At 44.2% G+C, this 25,532-nt stretch overlaps 1 protein-coding gene across 6 annotated transcripts in view; it reads left to right on the forward strand.

Moving 5' to 3' along the window:
- Nucleotides 1–8,717: 8,717 nt before the first annotated feature.
- The window catches only part of LOC128684764 (collagen alpha-1(I) chain), a 195,684-nt gene continuing 178,869 nt past the window's right edge, over nt 8,718–25,532 (forward strand). For 2 of the 6 annotated variants that reach the window (XR_011394188.1, XR_011394189.1), the window contains exon 1: nt 8,718–8,935. Coding sequence is in view for 2 of the 6 variants with exons in the window: in XM_070101722.1 (XP_069957823.1) it covers nt 8,902–8,935 (34 nt within the window). In the remaining 4 variants the exon portion in view is untranslated. The remainder of the gene's footprint in view (nt 8,936–25,532) is intronic. The other 4 variants (XR_011394187.1, XM_070101711.1, XR_011394190.1 and 1 more) reach the window with 3 other exon arrangements.

The raw sequence follows: 25,532 nt of genomic DNA on the forward strand, positions 1-25,532 counted from the left end.
TCTCTAATCTGTTTCAGGCTTTGCAGTTTCTCTTCTAAGCACTGTATCCTAGCTTCTGCTGCTAAGACCTGTACTTCCCACTTCCTGCACTCTTCAGCTATCCGCTCCTCCATTTTCTTACCAAGCTCTACTATCTTCCTTCCCCACTCTTCCTCCCTTTTTTGGAGCTCTAGCTCCCAGTCTTTCCTCCCTGGTTCGTCCACCAGATGTCTGGGTTTCCGTCCTCTAAGGCCACCCATTTTTTTTTTTTTTTGTTTTTTTTTTTTTTTTTTTTTTTTTTTTTTTTACTTTTTATTACCACAGACAGAAGGCTAGAGGAGGGAGAGGGTGTGGGGGAGAGAGAGAGAGGGTAGAAAGAGGGAGAGAGAGGAGAGAGAAAGGGTAGAAAGAGGGAGAGAGAGGAGAGAGTATGGGGGTGAGGGATAAGACCAAGGGGGAGGGAGAGAAATGTGAGGGGGGAGAGAAAGGGTAGAGAGAGGGAGAAAGAGAGGGAGAGGGAGAGGGAGAGAAAGAGAGAGAGAGGGAGAAAGGAGGGAAGAAGGCTATGAGAGAGAGAAACGCGAGGGAGGGAAAAGGTAAGAGGTCTGTGGGGGAGGCAGTCAAATTCCAAGGATCAGCTGTGTGTACTCACCTAGTTGTGGTTTCGGGGTCGAGACCCAGCTCCTGGCCCCGAGTGTGTATGTGTGTGCGCGCGTGTGTGTGTGTGTGTGAGCACGTCAGTTGTTTGTATGTCCCAGAAATACAATTCACTTCTGTGTATCCGTAATGCTAATGAGATACCACTAACACTGAGAGTAGTTCTAATTATAATACTAGCGTGTGTTAACAAGTCATTCTTTCACCCAGTTATGTACTACCTTTTACTACATGTGTAGAGGAGGGAGAGGGTGTGGGGGAGAGAGAGAAAGGGTAGAAAGAGGGAGAGAGAGGAGAGAGAAAGGGTAGAAAGAGGGAGAGAGAGGAGAGAGTATGGGGGTGAGGGATAAGACCAAGGGGGAGAGAGAGAAATGTGAGGGGGAGAGAAAGGGTAGAGAGAGGGAGAAAGAGAGGGAGAGGGAGAGAAAGAGAGAGGGAGAAAGGAGGGAAAGAGGGTATTGAGAGGGAGAAACGCGAGGGAGGGGATAGGTAAGAGGTCTGTGGGGGAGGCGGTCAAATTCCAAGGATCAGCTGTGTGTACTCACCTAGTTGTGGTTTCAGGGGTCGAGACCCATCTCCTGGCCCCGAGTGTGTATGTGTGTGCGCACGTGTGTGTGTGTGTGAGCACGTCAGTTGTTTATATGTCCCAGAAATACAATTCACTTCTGTGTATCCGTAATACTAATGAGATACCATTAACACTGAAAGTAGTTCTAATAATTATAATACTAGCGTGTGTTAACAAGTCATTCTTTCACCTAGTTACTACATGTGTACCCAGTACTTGCTTCTCAGATTGTACTGTCTTTGTTTCCTAGACCATTATCTCTCGAAACTGTTGTCAGGGCTGTAGTCCCATTAGCCACGACTTAATCCTCCTGCTTAATCCTTACTCCTACAAAGTTTATCTTCCTACTACTGCTAGGTGTTGTGTGTATGATAATCGCTCTGGAGCAGGGTTTAGATATCGAGTTACCAGTGACCGCTGGGCCAGCTCTATCACTCAGACTCCCCGCCAACCACAAAACAGGTGATTTGTACGTTACTGGTCAGAGGGGACATCCATCCAGATGCCTGATGTACGATGCTCGCTGTACGATGCTTGCTGTACGATGACTCGTGCACCTCGCCCTTCCGCCGCTGGCTTCTTCGCTATGCTTATCTCGTTGCCCTTTTGAGTCCTCATTTACCACACTTATCACTTGTATACTGCTACTTTTATAATTTACACTTCACTTTGCGTAAGTACACTACTTATTTGTGATGACACCCAGCCTGTTATGGCGGCGCTACTCCCTCAGGCCTACTGCTGCCACCACCTCTGCTTATATATATTTATGTATATGTATGTATATATATATATATATCCCCTTTCTGGCTAGCTTGTTCACTCTGTGTGCTACATCACATTTTGTCGTTAGCCACCCTCTCTTAATTCTATTTGGTATTTTCTCTTTAGTCACTCGATTTGTACTTTGTATATGTGTAACAATGTGGCAACAGGTGCCAACTAGGCCTCAACGACTGGCGCTTTGAAATTTTGTTGTATAATTTCAGGCTTTCTCTCGCCTTCACTTTATTTGTGTGTGTGTTTGTGTGTGTGTGTGTGTGTGTGTGTGTGTGTGGGTGTGTGTGTGTGAGTGTGTGTGAGGGTGTGTGTGTGGGTGTTGGTGTGTGGGTGTGGGTGTGTGTGTGTGGGTGTGTGTGTGTGGGTGTGCGTCCTTGTGTGTATGCATATATTTGTATGCTCGTGTGCACATGTCCGTGCGTGCGCCCTCGTGTGTGTATGTGTGTGCGCGCGCTAGTGTGGGTGTATGATCCACTTAATATTTGTATTTATAACTCATTACAATTGTGACCAGGTGTGGACGTATCAGTGGTTCATTACTTTGTAATTTGTTCATGACTGTAACCATGTACAGGAGTGAGGCTGATTCATTACCTCTGTAACTTGCCATGATTGTGACCAGATCTACCTGGAGTTCATTACCTTTGTAACTAGTTCAGCTATCATAACTTTGGGGTCCAGTCACTGGACCCATTATGTATCTTTGTAAAGTTGTGACCGGGTGTGGAAGTGTGAATTGCTCATTACACTATAATTTGTTCATGATTGTAGCCATGTATAAACGTAAGTAACCATTCTTACAGAATTCATTACCTTTGTAACTTGTGAGTTCATTACCTTTGTACCTAGTTCAGCTATCAAAACTTTGGGGGCCCAGTCCCTGGACCCATTACGTACCTCTGTAATCTGTAAATACCTTTGTAACTTGTCATGATTGTGACCAGACCTACCTGGAGTTCATTACCTTTGTAAATTGTTAGTTCATTACCTTTGTAAATTGTGAGTTCATTACCTCTGTAACTTGCTCAGCTATCAAAACTTTGGAGTCCAGTCCCTGGACCAATTATGTACCTCTGTAATCTTTTGACTACCGCCCACAGGATGGGTATGGGGTGCATAATAAACATATTAAACTAACTAACTTCCTCTGTCGTGAGTAATACACATAGGCCTGAGTCCTGAAGACGTCCAGTAACACATACGATGGAATTGGCTGCCGTAAGGTCATTTTCAGTGTAAATGATCCCTCAGGCAACCCCTCATAAGGTCCATCTTTCCACACTCCCAACTCAGCTGAGTGGATTTTTCCATAGTTACAGAAAACTGCTACCACATCATGCTCTGTTGCCTCAAATGGTACATTCCTTACTTTTACCCACGTCATGTAACTCGACACATCATGGAGGAATACCTCCACTGCAGTGTTCACGGCCAGTCTTCTCTCTTGATATTGTTAACGATGCTAGAGTAGAAGCCCTCCTCCTTAAACTTGATGAAGATCCTTGTGATTCCATTTATGGCTACTCCATACAATTCGTCATTCGGTATGCCATATACTTCGCCGATGATCGTAGGCAGGAGCACCTGCATCGCTGAACTTGTAAGCATTCCACGAACCAATTCGACACACACCGTATTTACACAGCGACCATGTCTATCTGCCATTTTGAATATTCAAAACAGGGAAAACTGTGCAGAAAGCCAGCCTAGACAGGAGCGTCTGCGCAGCAGGTCCACGCGGCCCGAGAGCGATGCAAACAATGGTATGCCTGCAGATTATACATTCCTTAAATACTTTAGTTACTGTCTCAGCAGTCTTATCTGCAATAAATATCTGTGCATTATGGTAGACCATTGTACCAGATATTGTGAGTTAGTCCCTATTGCAGATAAGACTGCCGAGACAGTAACTAAAGTATTTAAGGAATGTATAATCTGCAGGCATACAACTCTTGAGTCCCTAGTAACAGATAATGGAGGTGAGTTCTGTAATGAGATTCTTGAAAAAGTTGTGAACCTTGTACAAGAAGTTATACCCGGTGTTCAATGTGCCATAAATTCTGCTTACAATGCAGATTGGCGATATTCCACATTACACATTGTATGGTGTAGATAAGCATTTGCCTTATGAGTTGTTGCACTCTGAACCAAAACCAAATTACAACCCTGATGACTTCATAGAAACTCGGACCAGCTTAGCTCAAGGTGTTTTTACAAAAATCTGAGAAACAGCAGAATTTACGAGACTCACTAATACTCGAGCAAAGAAAACCAACATTAAAGTAGGTTCGAGAGTTTTGCTGACTAATTTTAATAAAACATCTGCCACGCCTAAGCTCGATAAAAAGTTTGTTGGTCCATATCGAGTAGTTGAACATATCAATGACAATAAGCATAAAGTTAGAGAAATCAGTACTGGTCAGTATAAAGAATCGCATTTAGATCATATGAAGTTAGTATGTGATGAGGACGAAGCCCCTGACAACCAAACTATTGTAATAGACTCTGACAATCCTCCTGGCTGGGTCACCACTACTTGGAAAAGACCCGGGCCGGGAGAGTACCGGCGAATAAGAAAAAAAAAAATCCTCCTGGCTGTGTACCCTCTGCCTCTAATAACCAGACAGACGAACAGCCTGAATGTCGTTATTCTCTATGTACACTACAAGTATTGAGAAATCCCCAAGTATCACTTGTAAACAACAGTGGCATGAGTTAGCTATTGCAACAGATTTCAACCTCCCTAGAGATGGTAACCATTCTGCATATGTAAATCTAACCCTAGCAGAGTTGGGGTTAAGTGTAAACAAGCATAACAGATAGATAATCTAGTTTAAGAGAGGCCTTTGAGTGTGTTACCATATCTACTTATTAATATTCATTTTTTTTTTATTCACGTTCTCTCTGAATTCTGAGATTTAACAGTAAATGACTTGTGTGCACCAAGTCTGCCTTTTCTGTTAAACGCTTTTCCTCAGAATCCATAGATCACATGAATACAGATCGATTGATCATTTTTATCTCTTTTATTGTACTATCCCACCGTTGATTCTATCAAGTACCATAATTTTTAATACATTACAATAACATCCATTAAAATCTGTTATCATTCTTATGTATAGTTCTTATGTTCAACTGTTGTTTACATTGACATTGTATACAATCAGCCCAGAGCCATAATGCCTGCAGTCTATAGTTTATATTAGTAGCTGTATGTCGGGATGCCATACTTTAATTTGGCCAAACTGTCAGTAGTGTGTCACTGATTACTTGTGTAGTATACATAGATATTCCCAGCTCTGTTATAGATAGGCTCCATGGCTAACTATGGCGTCATGAGTCACGCTCAAGTGAGCAGTTGGCTGCAGTCCTCCTCAGCTCCCAGCTAGGCATAGACTCGGCAAGGCAAGACTTGGGCCTTATCCCTTAAGACTCTCCAATTATACACCTAATTAGAATATCCTACGTGTGTATTCTTTTGCCTATATCTCCTAGGAACCCCCACGACACACCACTCCTCTACAACCACTCACCACACCACTCCTCTACAACAACTCACCAGACCACTCCTCTACAACCACTCACCACACCACTCCTCTACAACCACTCACCACACCACTCCTCTACAACCACTCACCACACCACTCCTCTACAACCACTCACCACACCACTCCTCTACAACCACTCACTACACCACTCCTCTACAACCACTCACCACACCACTTCTGTACAACCACTCACCACACCATTCCTCTACAACGACCCACCAGACCACTCTTCTGTAACCACTCACCACACCACTCCTCTAGAACCACTCACCACACCACTCCTATACAACCACTCACTACACCACTCTTTTACAACCACTCACCACACCATTCTACAACCACTCACCACACCACTCCTCTACAACCACTCACCACACCACTACAACCACTCACCACACCACTCTATAACCACTCACCACCCCACACTAAAGCCACTCACCACACCACTCTACAACCACTCACCACACTCCTCTACAACCACTCACCACACCACTCTACAACCACTCACCACACCACTCTACAACCACTCACCACACTCCTCTACAACCACTCACCACAACACTATACAACCACTTGTGGTTCGATCCCTGGTATGGGTGGAAACGTTGGGCATGTTTCCTTACACCTGCTGTCCCTGTTCACCTAGCAGTACGCAGATACCTGGATGTTAGCCGACTGTAATGGGTGGCATCCTGGGGGGTGGCAGTATACCTCAGATATGTCTGGGCTTTGAAATAAGCTGAGGTAAGATAGCTCTTAACCTGTAAAATTGATATGTAAGAAATAAAAATACGTTGACATGTGCCTAAGATAAGGAAGACATAGATAGGGTAAAGGAAGGAGACTGCGGGAGGGAGGTAAAGATGGTGTGTGAGATAATGTTTTTTATATAATGTCACCGGGATACACTGATAACTTTTACACACTTGAAAACTTCCATCAGATACCCAAGATTCTGCCTACAAGATAACAGTGTTTTCTTATAATATAACATTACAACGGGACTGGAGTTTTATAGCGCTCTTTTGTTGGATGTCATCCATAGCAGTCGGTTAAAAACAGGTAACTATTTTTACTGCTAGGTGGGCAGGGGTGTAAGAAGTCTTAATGATATAATATATATAATGATATCTTTATCTACTACAAGTACATGTACAAGGTATACAGACCATAGCTGACATCAGTGACATACTACTATATAGAAAGCCGCTTGTTATGCTGAACATTTAGGGCAAATTAGGTCAGTTTTGTCCCAGGATGCGACCCACACCAGTCCACTAACACCCAGGTACCTATTTTACTGTTGGATGAACATAGACAACCTTTGTAAAGAAACACGCCCAATGTTTTTGCTCTCGCCGGTAATCGAACCCGGACCCTCACCGTGTGAAGCGAGAGCTTTTGCCACCGTCTTAGTAAGTAAGATATATATATATATATATATATATATATATATATATATATATATATATATATATATATATATATATATATATATATATATATATATATATATATATATATATATATATATATATATATATATATATATATATATATATATATATATATATATATATATATTTATTTATTTATTAATTTGAATGATACAGTGAAGTACAAAGGAATACAGTTATTACAGAGCAACATACCAAAGCCCCTTGTATGCAGAGTATTATGGGCAGGCTTAAAATTAACTTAAGATTAACTAAGCAATGATGTATTCAGTGGTAAAAACATTATTGTAAACAGATAACAATTTAGCACAAATGAGTATTACAAAGGCAGGTCATATGGTCATTTACTGTGTTGCTGAGCATTCAATAGAATGGAGTTTTCTGTTAGGTAATGTATTTAAAAAAACAACAAAGTTTGATTGGGTCACAGGTTAGACATTTATGAGATACAATAATGAGACACATTTATGAGATACACCTGGTTGATCAGGCTCTGATGTAAGGAATGTGGGGATGTGAGAGGAGGGTAAAATAACTTTATTCTGGCGGTGTGGCAGCCCGAGCAGCGCCCTTATTGGATGTTGGCGGGGCAGCAGAGCTCACATTGGCTGCTGCTGGGGGTCTGGCTGGTATAACATTATCACCAAGGACACTCGGGTGCATGTCCGTGCACTCACCTGTACTCTGCCACACTTATTTACAGAGATTGAGCTCCAGTTTCTGGTCCTTAATTATCGATCAACTCAACTGCAAAACTGTGCGGATCTTTATTGTACATTTCCACTTATAATAATTCCGTGTACACACACACACACACACACGTGTATATATATATATATATATATATATATATATATATATATATATATATATATACATATATATATATATATATATATATATAGGGAAGTACCACCTCTATAGCTGGAATGGGGACCCTCATCCTCAGAGAAGACAATAAACGTACCTCAGAGAAAACTCAAGGTTCTCCCCGGAGCTGTTTGAATATTTTCTTCTCCTACCACCCCCTATATATTTTTTATTCTATGTGAACATTTATTAATAAACAAAATACATTTACAGAAAAAAACATAAACATGAATACAATGGCACAATGTATCAAAGATGATGAATTTCCTCCAGCTCCTCCGAGGCTGGACGTGAGCCAAGTATGCAGCAAGCATTTCCCCTCTGGATGGCGACGCTGAGGCGCTGGAACATGAAAGTGGCTGCCCTTGGGTCCCTGGTGGTGTCGATGAGTCTGGAACCCAATTCTTTAAGGAAACGTGTGGCATTTTTTCCCCATGATCCCAAGGTCTCTGATCCCACTGGGACAAATTGATACTGTTGGCTAATATATACAGTGGACCCCCGGTTAACGATATTTTTTCACTCCATAAGTATGTTCAGGTGCCAGTACTGACCGAATTTATTCCCATAAGGAATATTGTGAAGTAGATTATTCCTTTCAGACCCCCAAACATACACGTACAAACGCACTTACATAAATACACTTACATAATTGGTCGCATTTGGAGGTAATCGTTATGCGGGGGTCCACTGTATATATATATATATATATATATATATATATATATAGGTTCAAGAGATACATTGTTGATATAAAGATGGCATACACAGTGCTTGAGATGTGAGAGATACATGTCTAGTACATATTGTTACAAGTTTGTCACTGATTATAATGCGAAAATCTCATCCCGTTCAAACAGCAGTTAAATCTAGCTTCTGCTGGCTGTTCGTAATGTGTGTCAATACACCGCTGAGTTGTGTGGAAATTAGCAGTGGGATAGAGGGAGGACTCTCAGTTTAGCACAGTGTTGGTGGCGGTCAGAACTTGGCAGACATTGTAGCTGTGTGTTGGTGACTTATAGTGTTGTTATTGCAACTGACGATGCTGAAGGCAGCGGGACGTCCTGCATCAAGTCGTAAGTATCGATGAATTATACAGACGAACGTTAATTAAAGTTTATTTAAGCAGATTTAAAGTATGGTGAGTAATGCTGAATGGTAAATTGCATGATAAAACGTTGCTTGGAGCCGACTCAATAGTTGAGGCATCAGACAGGAGCTTGGGACGAGAAAACCTCTAATTTAGAGGTGATGCTGAAATAGTCGCTGGAATTTAGTGATAAAACTTTATTGTATCTGTGCTTGAAAAAATAAACTTGAGCTTGTGGGTATGTGATTGTTGTGTCCTAGTTGGTGGGTGAGGGATGGGAAGGTTGAATCTTGCTCCTAGTCTACCTAGTGGTGAGTGAGGGATGGGAAGGTTGAATCTTGCTCCTAGTCTGCCTAATGGTGGCTGAGGGATGGGAAGGTTGAATCTTGCTCCTAGTCTACCTAGTGGCTGGTGAGGGATGGGAAGGTTGAATCTTGCTCCTAGCCTGCCTAGTGGTGGGTGAGGGATGGGAAGGTTGAATCTTGCTCCTAGTCTGCCTAGTTGCGGTGAGGGATGGGAAGGTTGAATCTTGCTCCTAGTCTGCCTAGTGGTGGGAGAGGGATGGGAAGGTTGAATCTTGCTCCTAGTCTACATAGTGGCTGGTTAGGGATGGGAAGGTTGAATCTTGCTCCTAGTCTGCCTAGTGCCTGGTGACTGATGGGAAGGTTGAATCTTGATCCTAGTCTGCCTAGTGCCTGGTGAGGGATGGGAAGGTTGAATCTTGCTCCTAGTCTGCCTAGTGGGGGTGAGGGATTGGAAGGTTGAATCTTGCTCCTAGTCTGCCTAGTTGCGGGTGAGAGATGGGAAGGTTGAATCTTGCTCCTAGTCTGCCTAGTGGCTGGTGAGGGATGGAAATGTTGAATCTTGATCCTAGTCTGCCTAGTGGCTGGTGAGGGAAGGGGAGGTTGAATCTTGCTCCTAGTCTGCCTAGTGGCTGGTGAGGGATGGGAAGGTTGAATCTTGCTCCTAGTCTACCTAGTGGCTTGTGAGGGATGGGAAGGTTGAATCTTGCTCCTAGTCTACCTAGTGGCTGGTGAGGGGTGGGAAGGTTGAATCTTGCTCCTAGTCTACCTAGTACCTTGTGAGGGTTGGGAAGGTTGAATCTTGCTCCTAGTCTGCCTAGTGGCGGGTGCGGGATGAGAAGGCTGAATCTTGCTCCTAGTCTGCCTAGTGGCGGGTGAGGGATGGGAATGTTGAATCTTGCTCATAGTCTGCCTAGTTGCGGGTGAGGGATGGGAAGGTTGAATCTTGCTCGTAGTCTGCCTAGTTGCGGGTGAGGGATGGGAAGATTGAATCTTGCTCCTAGTTTGCCTAGTGGCGGGTGAGGGATGGGAAGGTTGAATCTTTCTCCTAGTCTGCCTAGTGTCGGGTGAGGGATGGGAAGGTTGAATCTTGCTCATAGTCTGCCTAGTGGCGGGTGAGGGATGGGAAGGTTGAATCTTGCTCCTAGTCTTCCTAGTTGCAGGTGAGGAATGGGAAGGTTGAATCTTGCTCCTAGTCTGCCTAATGGCGGGTGAGGGATGGGAAGGTTGAATCTTGCTCCTAGTCTTCCTAGTTGCGGGTGAGGAATGGGAAGGTTGAATCTTTCTCCTAGTCTGCCTAGTGTCGGGTGAGGGATGGGAAGGTTGAATCTTGCTCATAGTCTGCCTAGTGGCGGGTGAGGGATGGGAAGGTTGAATCTTGCTCCTAGTCTTCCTAGTTGCAGGTGAGGAATGGGAAGGTTGAATCTTGCTCCTAGTCTGCCTAATGGCGGGTGAGGGATGGGAAGGTTGAATCTTGCTCCTAGTCTTCCTAGTTGCGGGTGAGGAATGGGAAGGTTGAATCTTTCTCCTAGTCTGCCTAGTGGCGGGTGAGGGATGGGAAGGTTGAATCTTGCTCCTAGTCTGCCTAGTTGCGGGTGAGGGATGGGAAGGTTGAATCTTGATCCTAGTCTGCCTAGTAGTGCAATTGCAAGTACCATTTCAAATTGTATTTTTATATTATAAGTTTATATTATAATTCCTACCATCTGCCCATTTAACTTTGCTTACCATTACTTAATTTTAGTCCCTTATATGTTTTCTCCTTTATTTTAGCTTTATATAACTATCCTAGTTTATATATTCACAATTGTTAAAATAATCAAGGTGCTATTCTTAGGTGCTAAAGTAGAATAAGTTCACAATTTTGCCATTATATTCCAAAGCTCATTTTTTTGATTACCACTTTATCGTCACCACAACCTATATTAGTCCCTTTTATATTATAATTTTATACTATAATTCTAACTTTAAAAAATTACCTTTATAGTACTATCTACTATCATATTCCCAAGCTCCACTATTTGATCATCACTTTATTTGTATTAGTCCCTTAGCTCATTATTTTACATTTGTTAAATAATCCAGGTGCTATTTTTTAGCTTAAGACTATTTACTTTGTTTTATACTTAATTCAAACTATAGATTCACTACAAATCTTATGATTACAAGCATTGATCCTGATACCAACCTCTTATTTAATGACTTAAATGAATCAAACAGTAACTGTAATTACTACACTGCAGAACAATCAAAGGCACTTCTCAGTGCCAACAACAACATAACTATATTTAACTACAATATCAGATCTTTAAGCAAGCATTACGATGACCTCATAGCATTACTAAATTCCTTACATGCCAATATGTCCATCATTACACTAACTGAAACCTGGCTAAAGCCTGATAGTACAGATGTCTATGCCATTCCTGGTTACACAGCCATACACAACTGTAGGCCAGATCAACAAGGGGGTGGCACAGCCATATACTACTCAGACCAACTAGAATGTATCACTAATACTTGCACAAGGGATGAACATGGGGAATATATAATAGCTAAATTCAAATCAAAGTACCTACAAAAACCTCTCACATTGATAAACATCTACAGAGTTCCACAGTCAAACATTAGCCAATTTAGTCAAAATCTAGGAAGTATGATAACTGATGCACGCATGAACAAAGATCACTTACTACTCTCAGGTGACTTCAATATAAATCTCCTGCAAGACCAGGACCCACACGTTACTGAATTCACAAACACAATGAGTAACTGTATGTTACTACCAACAGTAACAAAACCTACAAGAGTTACAGAGACTAGTGTTTCCCTACTTGACCACATCTGGACCAACACCATATCCCCTTTAAAATCAGGCATAATTACAGATAATACCACAGACCACTACCCTACTTTCCTCATAACAACTCTTGGTAAACTACCCCAAGACACTACTAAAGTCACCTTCAGACTTCACAATGAGGCAGCCATTAATAACTTCACAACAGCAATAGCAAACATTGATTGGCACACTGAGCTAGAAACCTATACAGATATTGACGAATGTATTAATAATTTTCTAAAAAAAACCCAATACCTCTATAACAAGCACTGCCCTAAAAAAACTAAACAGATGACAGCAAAGAGACTGAACAGTCCCTGGCTAACACCCAGCATTCTCAAATCCATAAATACAAAACACCAATATGAAAAACAGTACAGAATGGGTCACATAACCAGAGACCAAACAAAACGTTACTCGTCAATCCTAACCAGCCTGATAAGAAGGGCAAAAAAATTGTATTATGAGAACAGATTATCCAACTTACGAGGTGACATAAAAAAGACCTGGAAAACCCTATCAGAAATTCTGGGAACAAAAAAGATATCACGAAATAGCGAAATAAAATTAGCAAAAACAGATGAACCCCAACTCCCACCAACAGAAACAGCAAACAGACTCAATGATTTCTTCTCCACTATAGGACAAAACCTTGCCAATAAAATCCCAAGCTCAGATACCCCACCAAATGACTACCTCACCGGCAACTACCCGAACACACTGTTCCTAGCTCCGACTAACCCATACGAAGTCTCCCTTATTATCAACGCACTAAAAAACAAGGCAGGAGATTTAAATACCTTACCACCCCTTATATACAAAAAAGTGTCACAAGTGCTAACACCAATCATTGCAACACTCTTTAACAAATCCATTGAATCCTCCACCTTCCCTACAGTACTCAAAATAGCAAGGGTCACCCCGATCCACAAAGGAGGAGACCAAACAGAGTTGAATAACTATAGGCCAATATCCAACTTACACCCTCTCTCAAAAATCTTCGAAAAATTAATACATAAACGAATCCACTCCTACCTTATCTCCCAAAACATACTCAACCCCTGCCAATTTGGATTCAGGCCTAATAAAAATACTAATGATGCTATTATACACATGCTAGAACATATATACACTGCAATAGAGAAAAAAGAAGTCCCACTGGGGATCTTCATTGACTTACGTAAAGCTTTTGATACAGTTGACCATGACTTGCTCCACGTAAAATTGTCACACTATGGTATAAGAGGGCACTCCCTCAACTACCTCAAGTCTTACCTCAGCAACAGAAGCCAATATGTGTACGCAAATGGGGCAAACTCTTCTGCACAACCAATTACAGTTGGTGTCCCACAGGGAAGTGTCCTTGGCCCTCTTCTCTTTCTCCTATACATAAATGACCTTCCAAATGCTTCGCAATTACTCAAACCCACACTATTTGCAGATGACACTACATACGTCTTCTCTCACCCGAGCCCAGTCACGCTAGCCAATACTGTAAATACCGAATTACAGAAAATATCTACCTGGATGAGGACTAACAAACTTACACTAAACATTGACAAAACCTACTTCATTCAGTTTGGTAACAGAGCTACAGATGTCCCTCTTAACATAATGATAAATGGATCACCTATCACAAAACTAACAGAGGGAAAATTCTTAGGAATCCACCTTGATAATAGACTCAAATTTCATACACATATACATCAAATTTCTAAGAAAATTTCCAAGACTGTAGGCATACTATCGAAGATACGGTACTATGTTCCACAGTCAGCCCTCCTGGCCCTATATCACTCTCTTATTTACCCCTATCTCACCTATGGAATTTGTGCATGGGGCTCAACAACAATTAACCATCTCAGACCACTAATTACCCAACAAAAGGCTGCAGTTAGAATGATAACAAATTCTCACTACAGGCAGCACACTCCACCAATATTCAATACACTAAACCTACTCACCATACAAAACATCCATACTTATTACTGCACCTATTACATACATAGAACACTTAACTCTGATATTAACCCTCCCCTCAAACATCTCCTTGCCAACCTCAACAGAACACATGACCATAACACAAGGCACAGATCACTCTTTGATGTTCCTCGTGTCCATCTCACACTATGCAAAAACTCAATGCACATAAAAGGCCCTAAAATCTGGAATTCATTACCTGTAAATATAAAAGAAACACAACCTGTTTATAAATTCAAGTCTCTTCTCAAAGATTACTTACTCACCCAAAACCAAATAAATACTGAATAACTGAACATTATAAATTGTATATCTTAAATGTTTCTCACAATTATATCACATAAATGTTAAACCTAAAACCCAATCTAACTTTATTATTTTTTAAATACACTACCTAACAGAATCACTACCTAACTGAATGCAACCATATGACCTGTCTTTGTAATACTCACTTGTGCTTTATAGTTATCTGTTTACATTAATGTTTTATCACTGATTTCATCATTGCTTAGTAGCAGCGCTGTATAGTCCTTGTGGCTTAGCGCTTCTTTTTGATTATAATAATAATAATAATCATTGCTTAGTTAATCTTAAGTTAATTTTAAGCCAGCCCGTAATGCTATGCATAGTATAAGTGGCTTTGGCATACTGCTCTTATCTGTATTTTTTTTGTACCTCTGTATGTGTGCACAAATTGGAAATAAATAAATAAATAAATAAATAAAGGTTGAATCTTGCTCCTTGTCTGCCTAGTGGCTGGTGAGGGATGTGAAGGTTGAATCTTGCTCCTAGTCTGCCTAGTTGCGGGCGAGGGAGGGGACGGTTGAATCTTGATCCTAGTCTGCCTAGTGGCGGGTGAGGGATGGGAAGGTTAAATCTTGCTCCTAGCCTGCCTAGTGGCGGGGTGAGGGATGGGAAGGTTGAATCTTGCTCCTAGTCTGCCTAGTGGCGGGTGAGGGATGGGAAGGTTAAATCTTGCTCCTAGCCTGCCTAGTGGCGGGGTGAGGGATGGGAAGGTTGAATCTTGCTCCTAGTCTGCCTAGTTGCGGGTGAGGGATGGGAAGGTTGAATCTTGCTCCTAGCCTGCCTAGTGGCGGGTGAGGGATGGGAAGGTTGAATCTTGCTCCTAGTCTGCCTAGTGGCGGGTGAGGGATGGGAAGGTTAAATCTTGCTCCTAGCCTGCCTAGTGGCGGGGTGAGGGATGGGAAGGTTGAATCTTGCTCCTAGTCTGCCTAGTTGCGGGTGAGGGATGGGAAGGTTGAATCTTGCTCCTAGCCTGCCTAGTGGCGGGTGAGGGATGGGAAGGTTGAATCTTGCTCCTAGTCTGCCTAGTTGCGGATGAGAGATGGGAAGGTTGAATCTTGCTCTTTGTCTGCCTAGTGGACCCTGTCGAATCTCTCTTTAAAACTGCTTTAACATTATTTCTAAATTTTCTTCTTTTGCATGACAGTCTTAATGACATTCGTATGTGTTTTCTCAGTCTTTTGAATATCATGTTAGTTTTCAAATCGTCTTTTTTCCCATTCTGTAGAATGATCAAATAACTATCGGATTCCTGAACGTTTTTCAATGGTTCTTAAAGAGTGCAAGATGGAACTTTGTGACCCATCGTTATTAACTGTATACTCCCGTACATTTCTAGCTGTGTACTCGAGTACTCGTCTGGCTGCATGCTCCAGTACTTATCTGGTTGTATGCTACAGTACTTATCTGGCTGTATGCTACAGTACTTATCTGGCTGTATACTCAAGTACTTGTCTGGCTCTGTACTCCAGTACTCGTCTGGCTGCATGCTCCAGTACTTATCTGGTTGTATGCTACAGTACTTATCTGGCTGTATACTCAAGTACTTGTCTGGCTCTGTACTCCAGTACTTGTCTGGCTGTATGCTCCAGTACTTGTCTGGCTGTATGCTCCAGTACTTATCTGGCTGTATGCTCCAGTATTTATCTGGCTGTATGCTCCAGTACTTGTCTGGCTCTGTACTCCAGCACTTGTCTGGCTGTATGCTCCAGTACTTGTCTGGCTGCATGCTCCAGTACATGTCTGGCTGTATGCTCCAGTACGTGTCTGGCTGTATGCTCAAGCACTTGTCCGGCTGTATGCTCCAGTACTTATCTGGCTGTAGGCTCCAGTACTTGTCTGGCTCTCTACTCCAGTACTTGTCTGGCTGTATGCTCCAGTACTTGTCTGGCTGAATGCTCCAGTACATGTCTGGCTGTATGCTCCAGTACGTGTCTGGCTGTATGCTCCAGTGCTTGTCTGGCTGTATGCTCCAGTACTTGTCTGGCTGTATGCTCCAGTACTTGTCTGGCTGTGTGCTCCAGTACTTGTCTGGCTGTATGCTCCAGTACTTGTCTGGCTGTGTGCTCCAGTACTTGTCTGGCTCTGTACTCTAGTACTTGTCTGGCTGTATGCTCTAGTACTTGTCTGGTTGTATGCTCCAGTACTTGTCGGGCTGTGTGCTCAAGTACATGTCTGGCTCTGTACTCTAGTACTTGTCTGGCTGTATGCTCCAGTAGTTGTCTGGCTGACTGCTCCAGTACGTGTCTGGCTGTATGCTCCAGTACTTGCCTGGCTGTATGCTCCAGTACTTTTTTGGCTGTATGATCCAGTGCTTATCTGGCTGTATGCTCCAGTAGATGTCTGGCTGTGTACTCGAGTACTTGTCTGGCTGTATGCTCCAGTACTTGTCTGGCTGTATGCTGGAGTACCTGTCTGGCTGTATGCTCTAGTACTTGTCTGGCTGTATGCTCCAGTACGTGTCTCGCTGTATGCTCCAGTACTTGTCGGGCTGTATCCTCCAGTACTTGTCTGGATGTATGCTCCAGTACTTTTCTGGCTGTATGCTCCAGTACATGTCTGGCTGTGTGTTCCATTACGTGTCTGGCTGTGTACTCCAGTAGTTGTCTGGCTGTATGATCCAGTACTTGTCTGGCTGTATGATCCAGTACTTGTCTGGCTGTATGCTCCAGTACTTGTCTGGCAGTGTACTCCAGTACTTGTCTGGCTGTATGCTCCAGTACTAGTCTGGCTATATACTTCAGTACCTGTCTGGCTGTATGCTCCAGTACTTGTCTGGCTGTATGCTCCAGTAGTTGTCTGGCAGTGTGCTCCAGTACTTGTCTGGCTGTATGCTCCAGTACGTGTCTCGCTGTATGCTCCAGTACTTGTCGGGCTGTATCCTCCAGTACTTGTCTGGCTGTATGCTCCAGTACTTTTCTGGCTGTATGCTCCAGTACATGTCTGGCTGTGTGTTCCATTACGTTTCTGGCTGTGTACTCCAGTACTTGTCTGGCTGTATGATCCAGTACTTGTCTGGCTGTATGCTCCAGTACTTGTCTGGCAGTGTACTCCAGTACTTGTCTGGCTGTATGCTCCAGTACTTGTCTGGCTATATACTTCAGTACCTCTGGCTGTATGCTCCAGTACTTGTCTGGCTGTATGCTCCAGTAGTTGTCTGGCAGTGTGCTCCAGTACTTGTCTGGCTGTATGCTCCAGTACTTGTCTGGCTGTATGCTCCAGTACTTGTCTGGCTATATGCTTCAGTACCTGTCTGGCTGTATGCTCCAGTACTTGTCTGGCTTTATGCTCCAGTACTTGTCTGGCTGTATGCTCCAGTACCTTTCTGGCAGTATGCTCCAGTACTTGTCTGGCTGTATGCTCCAGTACTTTTCTGGCTGTATGCTCCAGTATTTGTCTGGCTGTATGCTCCAGTACTTGTCTGGCTCTGTACTCCAGTACTTGTCTGACTGTATGCTCTAGTACTTGTCTGGCTGTATGCTCTAGTACTTGCCTGGCTGTATGCTCCAGTACTTGCCTGTCTGTATGCTCCAGTACTTGTCTGGTTATATGCTCCAGTACTTGTCTGGATGAGTGCTCCAGTACTTGTCTGGCTGTATGCTCCAGTACTTGTCTGGCTGGGTGCTTCAGTACTTGTCTGGCTGTGTGCTCCAGTACTTGTCTGGCTGTGTACTCCAATACTTGTCTGGCTGTATGCTCCAGTACTTGTCTCACTTGTCTGGCTGTATGTTCGAGTACTTGTCTGGCTGTATGCTCCAGTACTTGTGTGGCTGTGAGTTCTAATTACTGGTCTGGCTGTGTACTCCAGTACTTGTCTGGCTGTATGCTCCAGTACTTGTGTGGCTGTGTGTTCTAATTACTGGTCTGGCTGTGTACTCCAGTACTTGTCTGGCTGTATGCTCCAGTACTTGTCTCACTTGTCTGGCTGTATGTTCGAGTACTTGTCTGGCTGTATACTCCAGTACTTGTCTTGCTGTGTACTCCAGTACTTGTCTGGCTGTATGCTTCAGTACTTGTCTCACTTGTCTGGCTGTATGCTCCAGTACTTGTCTGGCTGTGTGTTCCATTACGTGTCTGGCTGTGTGCTCCATTACGTGTCTGGCTGTGTGCTCCAGTACTTGTCTGGCTGTATGCTCCAGTATTTGTCTGGCTATATGCTTCAGTACCTGTCTGGCTGTATGCTCCAGTACTTGTCTGGCTGTATGCTCCAGTACTTGTCTGGCACTGTGCTCCAGTACTTGTCTGGCTGTATGCTCCATTACTTGTCTGGCTGTATGCTCCAGTACTTTTCTGGCTATATGCTTCATTACCTGTCTGGATGTATGCTCCAGTATTTGTCTGGCAGTGTGCTCCACTACTTGTCTGACAGTGTGCTCCAGTACTTGTTTGGCTGTATGCTCCAGTACTTATCTGGCTGTATGCTCCAGTACCTGTCTGGCTGTATGCTCCAGTACTTGTCTGGCTGTATGCTCCAGTACCTGTCTGGGTGTATGCTCCAGTACTTGTCTGGCTGTATGCTCCAGTACTTTTCTGGCTGTATACTCCAGTACTTGTCTGGCTGTATGCTCCAGTACTTGTCTGGCTGTGTACTCCAGTACTTGTCTGGCTGTATGCTCTAGTACTTGTCTGGCTGTATGCTCCAGTACTTGTCTGGCTGTATGCACCAGTACTTGCCTGGCTGTATGCTCCAGTACTTGTCTGGCTGTATGCTCCAGTACTTGTCTGGCTGTGTGCTCCAGTACTTGTCTGGCTGTGTGCTCCAGTACTTGTCTGGTTATATGCTCCAGTACTTGTCTGGATGTGTGCTCCATTACTAGTCTGCCTGTATGCTCCAGTACTTGTCTGGCTGGGTGCTCCAGTACTTGTCTGGCTGTGTGCTCCAGTACTTGTCTGGCTGTGTACTCCAGTACTTGTCTGTCGGTATGCTCCAATACTTGCCTCACTTGTCTGGCTGTATGCTCCAGTACTTGTGTGGCTGTGTGTTCCATTACTGGTCTGGCTGTGTACTCCAGTACTTGGCTGGCTGTATGCTCCAGTACTTGTCTCACTTGTCTGGCTGTATGATCGAGTACTTCTCTTTCTGTATGCTCCAGTACTTGTCTGGCTGTGTACTCCAGTACTTGTCTGGCTGTATGCTCCAGTACTTGTCTCACTTGTCTGGCTGTATGCTCCAGTACTTGTCTGGCTGTATGCTTCAGTACTTGTCTGGCTGTGTGTTCCATTACTTGTCTGGCTGTGTGCTCCAGTACTTGTCTGGCTGTGTGCTCCAGTACTTGTCTGGCTGTGTACTCCAGTAATTGTCTGGCTGTATGCTCCAGTACTTGTCTCACTTGTCTGGCTGTATGCTCCAGTACTTGTCTGGCTGTGTGTTCCATTACTGGTCTGGCTGTGTACTCCAGTACTTGTCTGGCTGTGTGCTCCAGTACTTGTCTCACTTGTCTGGCTGTATGTTCGAGTACTTGTCTGGCTGTATGCTCCAGTACTTGTCTCACTTGTCTGGCTGTCTGCTCCAGTACTTGTCTGGCTGTATGTTCCAGTACTTGTCTGGCTGTGTGTTCCATTACGTGTCTGGCTGTGTACTCCAGTACTTGTCTGGCTGTATGCTCCAGTACTTGTCTCACTTGTCTGGCTGTATGCTACAGTACTTGTCTTGCTGTATGCTCCAGTACTTGTCTGGCTGTATGCTCCAGTACTTGTCTGGCTTTATGCTCCAGTATTTGTCTGGCTGTATGCTCCAGTACCTTTCTGGCAGTATGCTCCAGTACTTGTCTGGCTGTATGCTCCAGTACTTTTCTGGCTGTATGCTCCAGTATTTGTCTGGCTGTATGCTCCAGTACTTGTCTGGCTCTGTACTCCAGTACTTGTCTGACTGTATGCTCTAGTACTTGTCTGGCTGTATGCTCTAGTACTTGTCTGGCTGTATGCTCCAGTACTTGCCTATCTGTATGCTCCAGTACTTGTCTGGTTATATGCTCCAGTACTTGTCTGGATGAGTGCTCCAGTACTTGTCTGGCTGTATGCTCCAGTACTTATCTGGCTGGGTGCTCCAGTACTTGTCTCACTTGTCTGACTGTATGCTCCAGTACTTGTCTGGCTGTATGCTCCAGTACTTGTCTGGCTGTGTGTTCCATTACGTGTCTGGCTGTGTGCTCCATTACGTGTCTGGCTGTGTGCTCCAGTACTTGTCTGGCTGTATGCTCCAGTATTTGTCTGGCTATATGCTTCAGTACCTGTCTGGCTGTATGCTCCAGTACTTGTCTGGCTGTATGCTCCAGTACTTGTCTGGCACTGTGCTCCAGTACTTGTCTGGCTGCATGCTCCATTACTTGTCTGGCTGTATGCTCCAGTACTTTTCTGGCTATATGCTTCATTACCTGTCTGGATGTATGCTCCAGTACTTGTCTGGCAGTGTGCTCCAGTACTTGTCTGACAGTGTGCTCCAGTACTTGTCTGGCTGTATGCTCCAGTACTTATCTGGCTGTATGCTCCAGTACCTGTCTGGCTGTATGCTCCAGTACTTGTCTGGTTATATGCTCCAGTACTTGTCTGGATGAGTGCTCCAGTACTTGTCTGGCTGTATGCTCCAGTACTTATCTGGCTGGGTGCTCCAGTACTTGTCTCACTTGTCTGACTGTATGCTCCAGTACTTGTCTGGCTGTATGCTCCAGTACTTGTCTGGCTGTGTGTTCCATTACGTGTCTGGCTGTGTGCTCCATTACGTGTCTGGCTGTGTGCTCCAGTACTTGTCTGGCTGTATGCTCCAGTATTTGTCTGGCTATATGCTTCAGTACCTGTCTGGCTGTATGCTCCAGTACTTGTCTGGCTGTATGCTCCAGTACTTGTCTGGCACTGTGCTCCAGTACTTGTCTGGCTGCATGCTCCATTACTTGTCTGGCTGTATGCTCCAGTACTTTTCTGGCTATATGCTTCATTACCTGTCTGGATGTATGCTCCAGTACTTGTCTGGCAGTGTGCTCCAGTACTTGTCTGACAGTGTGCTCCAGTACTTGTCTGGCTGTATGCTCCAGTACTTATCTGGCTGTATGCTCCAGTACCTGTCTGGCTGTATGCTCCAGTACTTGTCTGGCTGTATGCTCCAGTACCTGTCTGGGTGTATGCTCCAGTACTTGTCTGGCTGTATGCTCCAGTACTTTTCTGGCTGTATACTCCAGTACTTGTCTGGCTGTATGCTCCAGTACTTGTCTGGCTGTGTACTCCAGTACTTGTCTGGCTGTATGCTCTAGTACTTGTCTGGCTGTATGCTCCAGTACTTGTCTGGCTGTATGCTCCAGTACTTGCCTGGCTGTATGATCCAGTACTTGTCTGGCTGTATGCTGCAGTACTTGTCTGGCTGTGTGCTCCAGTACTTGTCTGGCTGTGTGCTCCAGTACTTGTCTGGTTATATGCTCCAGTACTTGTCTGGATGTGTGCTCCAGTACTAGTCTGGCTGTATGCTCCAGTACTTGTCTGGCTGGGTGCTCCAGTACTTGTCTGGCTGTGTGCTCCAGTACTTGTCTGGCTGTGTACTCCAGTACTTGTCTGTCGGTATGCTCCAATACTTGTCTCACTTGTCTGGCTGTATGCTCCAGTACTTGTGTGGCTGTGTGTTCCATTACTGGTCTGGCTGTGTACTCCAGTACTTGTCTGGCTGTATGCTCCAGTACTTGTGTGGCTGTATGCTCCAGTACTTGTCTTGCTGTGTACTCCAGTACTTGTCTGGCTGTATGCTCCAGTACTTGTCTCACTTGTCTGGCTGTATGCTCCAGTACTTGTCTGGCTGTATGCTTCAGTACTTGTCTGGCTGTGTGTTCCATTACTTGTCTGGCTGTGTGCTCCAGTACTTGTCTGGCTGTGTGCTCCAGTACTTGTCTGGCTGTGTACTCCAGTACTTGTCTGGCTGTATGCTCCAGTACTTGTCTCACTTGTCTGGCTGTATGCTCCAGTACTTGTCTGGCTGTGTGTTCCATTACTGGTCTGGCTGTGTACTCCAGTACTTGTCTGGCTGTGTGCTCCAGTACTTGTCTCACTTGTCTGGCTGTATGTTCGAGTACTTGTCTGACTGTATGCTCCAGTACTTGTCTCACTTGTCTGGCTGTCTCCTCCAGTACTTGTCTGGCTGTATGTTCCAGTACTTGTCTGGCTGTGTGTTCCATTACATGTCTGGCTGTGTACTCCAGTACTTGTCTGGCTGTATGCTCCAGTACTTGTCTCACTTGTCTGGCTGTATGCTACAGTACTTGTCTTGCTGTATGCTCCAGTACTTGTCTGGCTGTATGCTCCAGTACTTGCCTGGTTATATGCTCCAGTACTTTTCTGGATATGTGCTCCAGTGTACTGGTGTATGGTTAATCTGTATTCAGTGGTTACACCCCCCTTTCCCCCCCTTTTTTTGGTCAACTACTCTACTGAGTGTTGGTGAGTCACGTGACCCACCTGACCTCTATGCTCAAGGTTGAGGGACGAGTAGTGAAGAAGTGACAGCCAACGAGAACACTCCTGCTCGTCTCTGGTAACTGGCCAAGGTTGATTATCCGGCCTGGACTTATTCTGTTGTATTCTGACTGCTTCCTTATGGGAAATAAGACATTATTCACTAAAGTAATATCTGTACACATTTTATGTCTAGGATCTCGCCCTAACCGTGTTATGAAAGCCTTGTATATATATTTCAGCCAATATAGAACAAACAAGCATTCATAACTTATATACGATAATTCGTGTAGTATTATTATTGGCTTTATGTTGTATTATAAATATACTTCATTAAAATAAGATTTCCGGATGATTACTATTATTACCCCAACCTCTCTGACCATTGTTGTTATGCTCTAACCAGAAGGAAACTGAGTGGTAACAACCTAGGGAGTGTAACAGTGCTCCAGTACTTGTCTGGCTGTGTGCTCCAGTACTTGTGTGGCTGTGTGCTCCAGTACTTGCATGGCTGTGTGCTCCAGTACTTGTCTGTGGACTCGGTTACTTGTTAACTACGTATTTCAGTACTTGCTTAGCTGTGTGATCTAGTACTGGTATAACTGTACTCATCTAGTTGTGGTTGCGGGGTTGAGTCACAACTCCTGGCCCCGCCTTTTCAACTGGCCGCTACCCGGTCACTCTTCCCGCTCCGTTAGCTTTATTATATCTCTTCTTAAAGCTGTGTATTGATCCTGCCTCCAGTACATCACTACCCAGGCTATTCCACTTCCTGACAACTGTGTGACTGAAGAAATACTTCCTAACATCCCTGTGGTTCATCTGAGTTTAACTTTTAACTGTGACCCCTTGTTGCTGTGCCCCATCTCTGGAACATCCTGTCTGTCCACCTCTATACCTCTCAGCATTTTTTATGTCGTTATCATATCCCCTCTCTCCTGTCTCCCAGTGTCGTCAGGTCGATTTCCCTTAACTTCTCCTCGTAAGACATACCCCTTAGCTCAGGGACTAGTCTTGTTGCGAACTTTTGCACTTTCTCTAGTTTCCTTACATGCATGGCTATGTGATGGTTCCAAACTGGCACTGCATATTCCAATATGAGCTAACGTACAGTGTACAGGGTCCTGAATTACTCCTTATTTAGATGTCGGAATGCTGTTCTTAGGTTTACCAGGCGCCCGTATGCTGCAGCAGTTATTTGGTTGATGTGCGCCTCAAGAGATGTGCCCGGTGTTATACACTTACCAAGATCCTTTTCCTTGAGTGAGGCGTGTAGGCTCTGGCCCCCTAGACTGTACTCCGTCTGTTGTCTTGTTTGCCCTTCCCCAATCTTCAGGCCTTTGCACTTGGTGGGGTTGAACTCCAGGAGCCAGTTGCTGGACCAGGCCTGCAGTCTGTCCAGATCCCTCCGTAGTTCTGCCTGGTCCTTGTCCGACTGAATTATTCTTCTCAACTTCACATCATCTGCAAACTGGGACACTTCGGATTCTATTCCTTCCGTCATGTCGTTCACAAATACCAGAAACGGCAACGGTCTTAGAATTGATCCCTGTGGCACCCCGCTCGTTACAGGTGCCCACTGACACCTCACTATGACTCGCTGTTGTCTTCCTGACAGGTATTCCCTGATCCATTATAGTGCCTTCCCTGTTATCCCTGTCTGGTCCTCCAGTTTCCGCACTAATCTCTTGTGTGGAACTGTGTCAGACACCTTCTTACAGTCCAAGTAAATGCAATCTACCCACCCCTAGCTCTCTTGTCTTGCCACCGTCACCCTGTCATAGAACTCCAGTAGGTTTGTGACAAAGGATTTCCCATCCCTCAAACCATGCTGGCTGTCGTTGATAAGCTCATTCCTTTCTAGGTGCTCCACCACTCTTCTCCTGGTAATTTTCTCCATGAATTTACATACTATACACGTCATTGACACTGTTCTGTAGTTTAATTCTTCATGTCTCTTCTTTTTTTTTCAAAAATTGGGACTACATTTGCTGTCTTTCATACTTCCAGTACTCGTCCTGTTTCGATAGATGTGGTGAAGATAATTAATTGTTAGTGGTACATAAAATGCCTCTGCTCCCTCTCTCAGGACCCATGGAGAGATGTTATCCGGCACTATCACCTTTGAGGTATCTAGCTTGCTTAACAGCCTCTTCACTTCTTCCTCGGTTGTGTGTATTGTGTCGAGCACTTGGTTGTGTACCCCACCTCTCAGCCTTTCTGGAGGCCCTTCTGTCTCCTCTATGAATACTTCTTTGAATCTCATGTTAAGCTCCTCACATTGCAGTCGTTTTTTGTGACTTCCCTTCCTTCCTCAGCCTGATTACCTGGTCCTTGACTGTTGTTTTCCTCCTGACATGGCTGTTCAACAGCTTTGGGTCAGATTTGACTTTTGCTGCTATGTCATTCTCATATTGCCTTTGGGCCTCCCGTCTTGCCTGTGCATATTCATTTCTGGCTCTACGACTGGTCTTATTCTCCTGGATCCTTTGCCTTCTATACTTCTTCCATTCCCTAGCACACTTGGTTTTGGCCTCTCTGCACCTTTGGGTGAACCATGGGGTCATCCTGGCTTTTTCATTATTCCTGTTACCCTTGGGTACAAACCTCTCCTCATGTTCCTTGCATGTTGTCACATATTCCATCAACTCGTCCACTGACTTCCCTGCCAGTTCTTTGTCCCACTGCACCCTGTTGAGGAAGTTCTTCATGCTTGCATAGTCCCC

This window comes from Cherax quadricarinatus, chromosome 5 (genome assembly GCF_038502225.1).
Source record: "Cherax quadricarinatus isolate ZL_2023a chromosome 5, ASM3850222v1, whole genome shotgun sequence".
Classification (NCBI taxonomy): Eukaryota; Metazoa; Arthropoda; class Malacostraca; order Decapoda; family Parastacidae; genus Cherax; species Cherax quadricarinatus.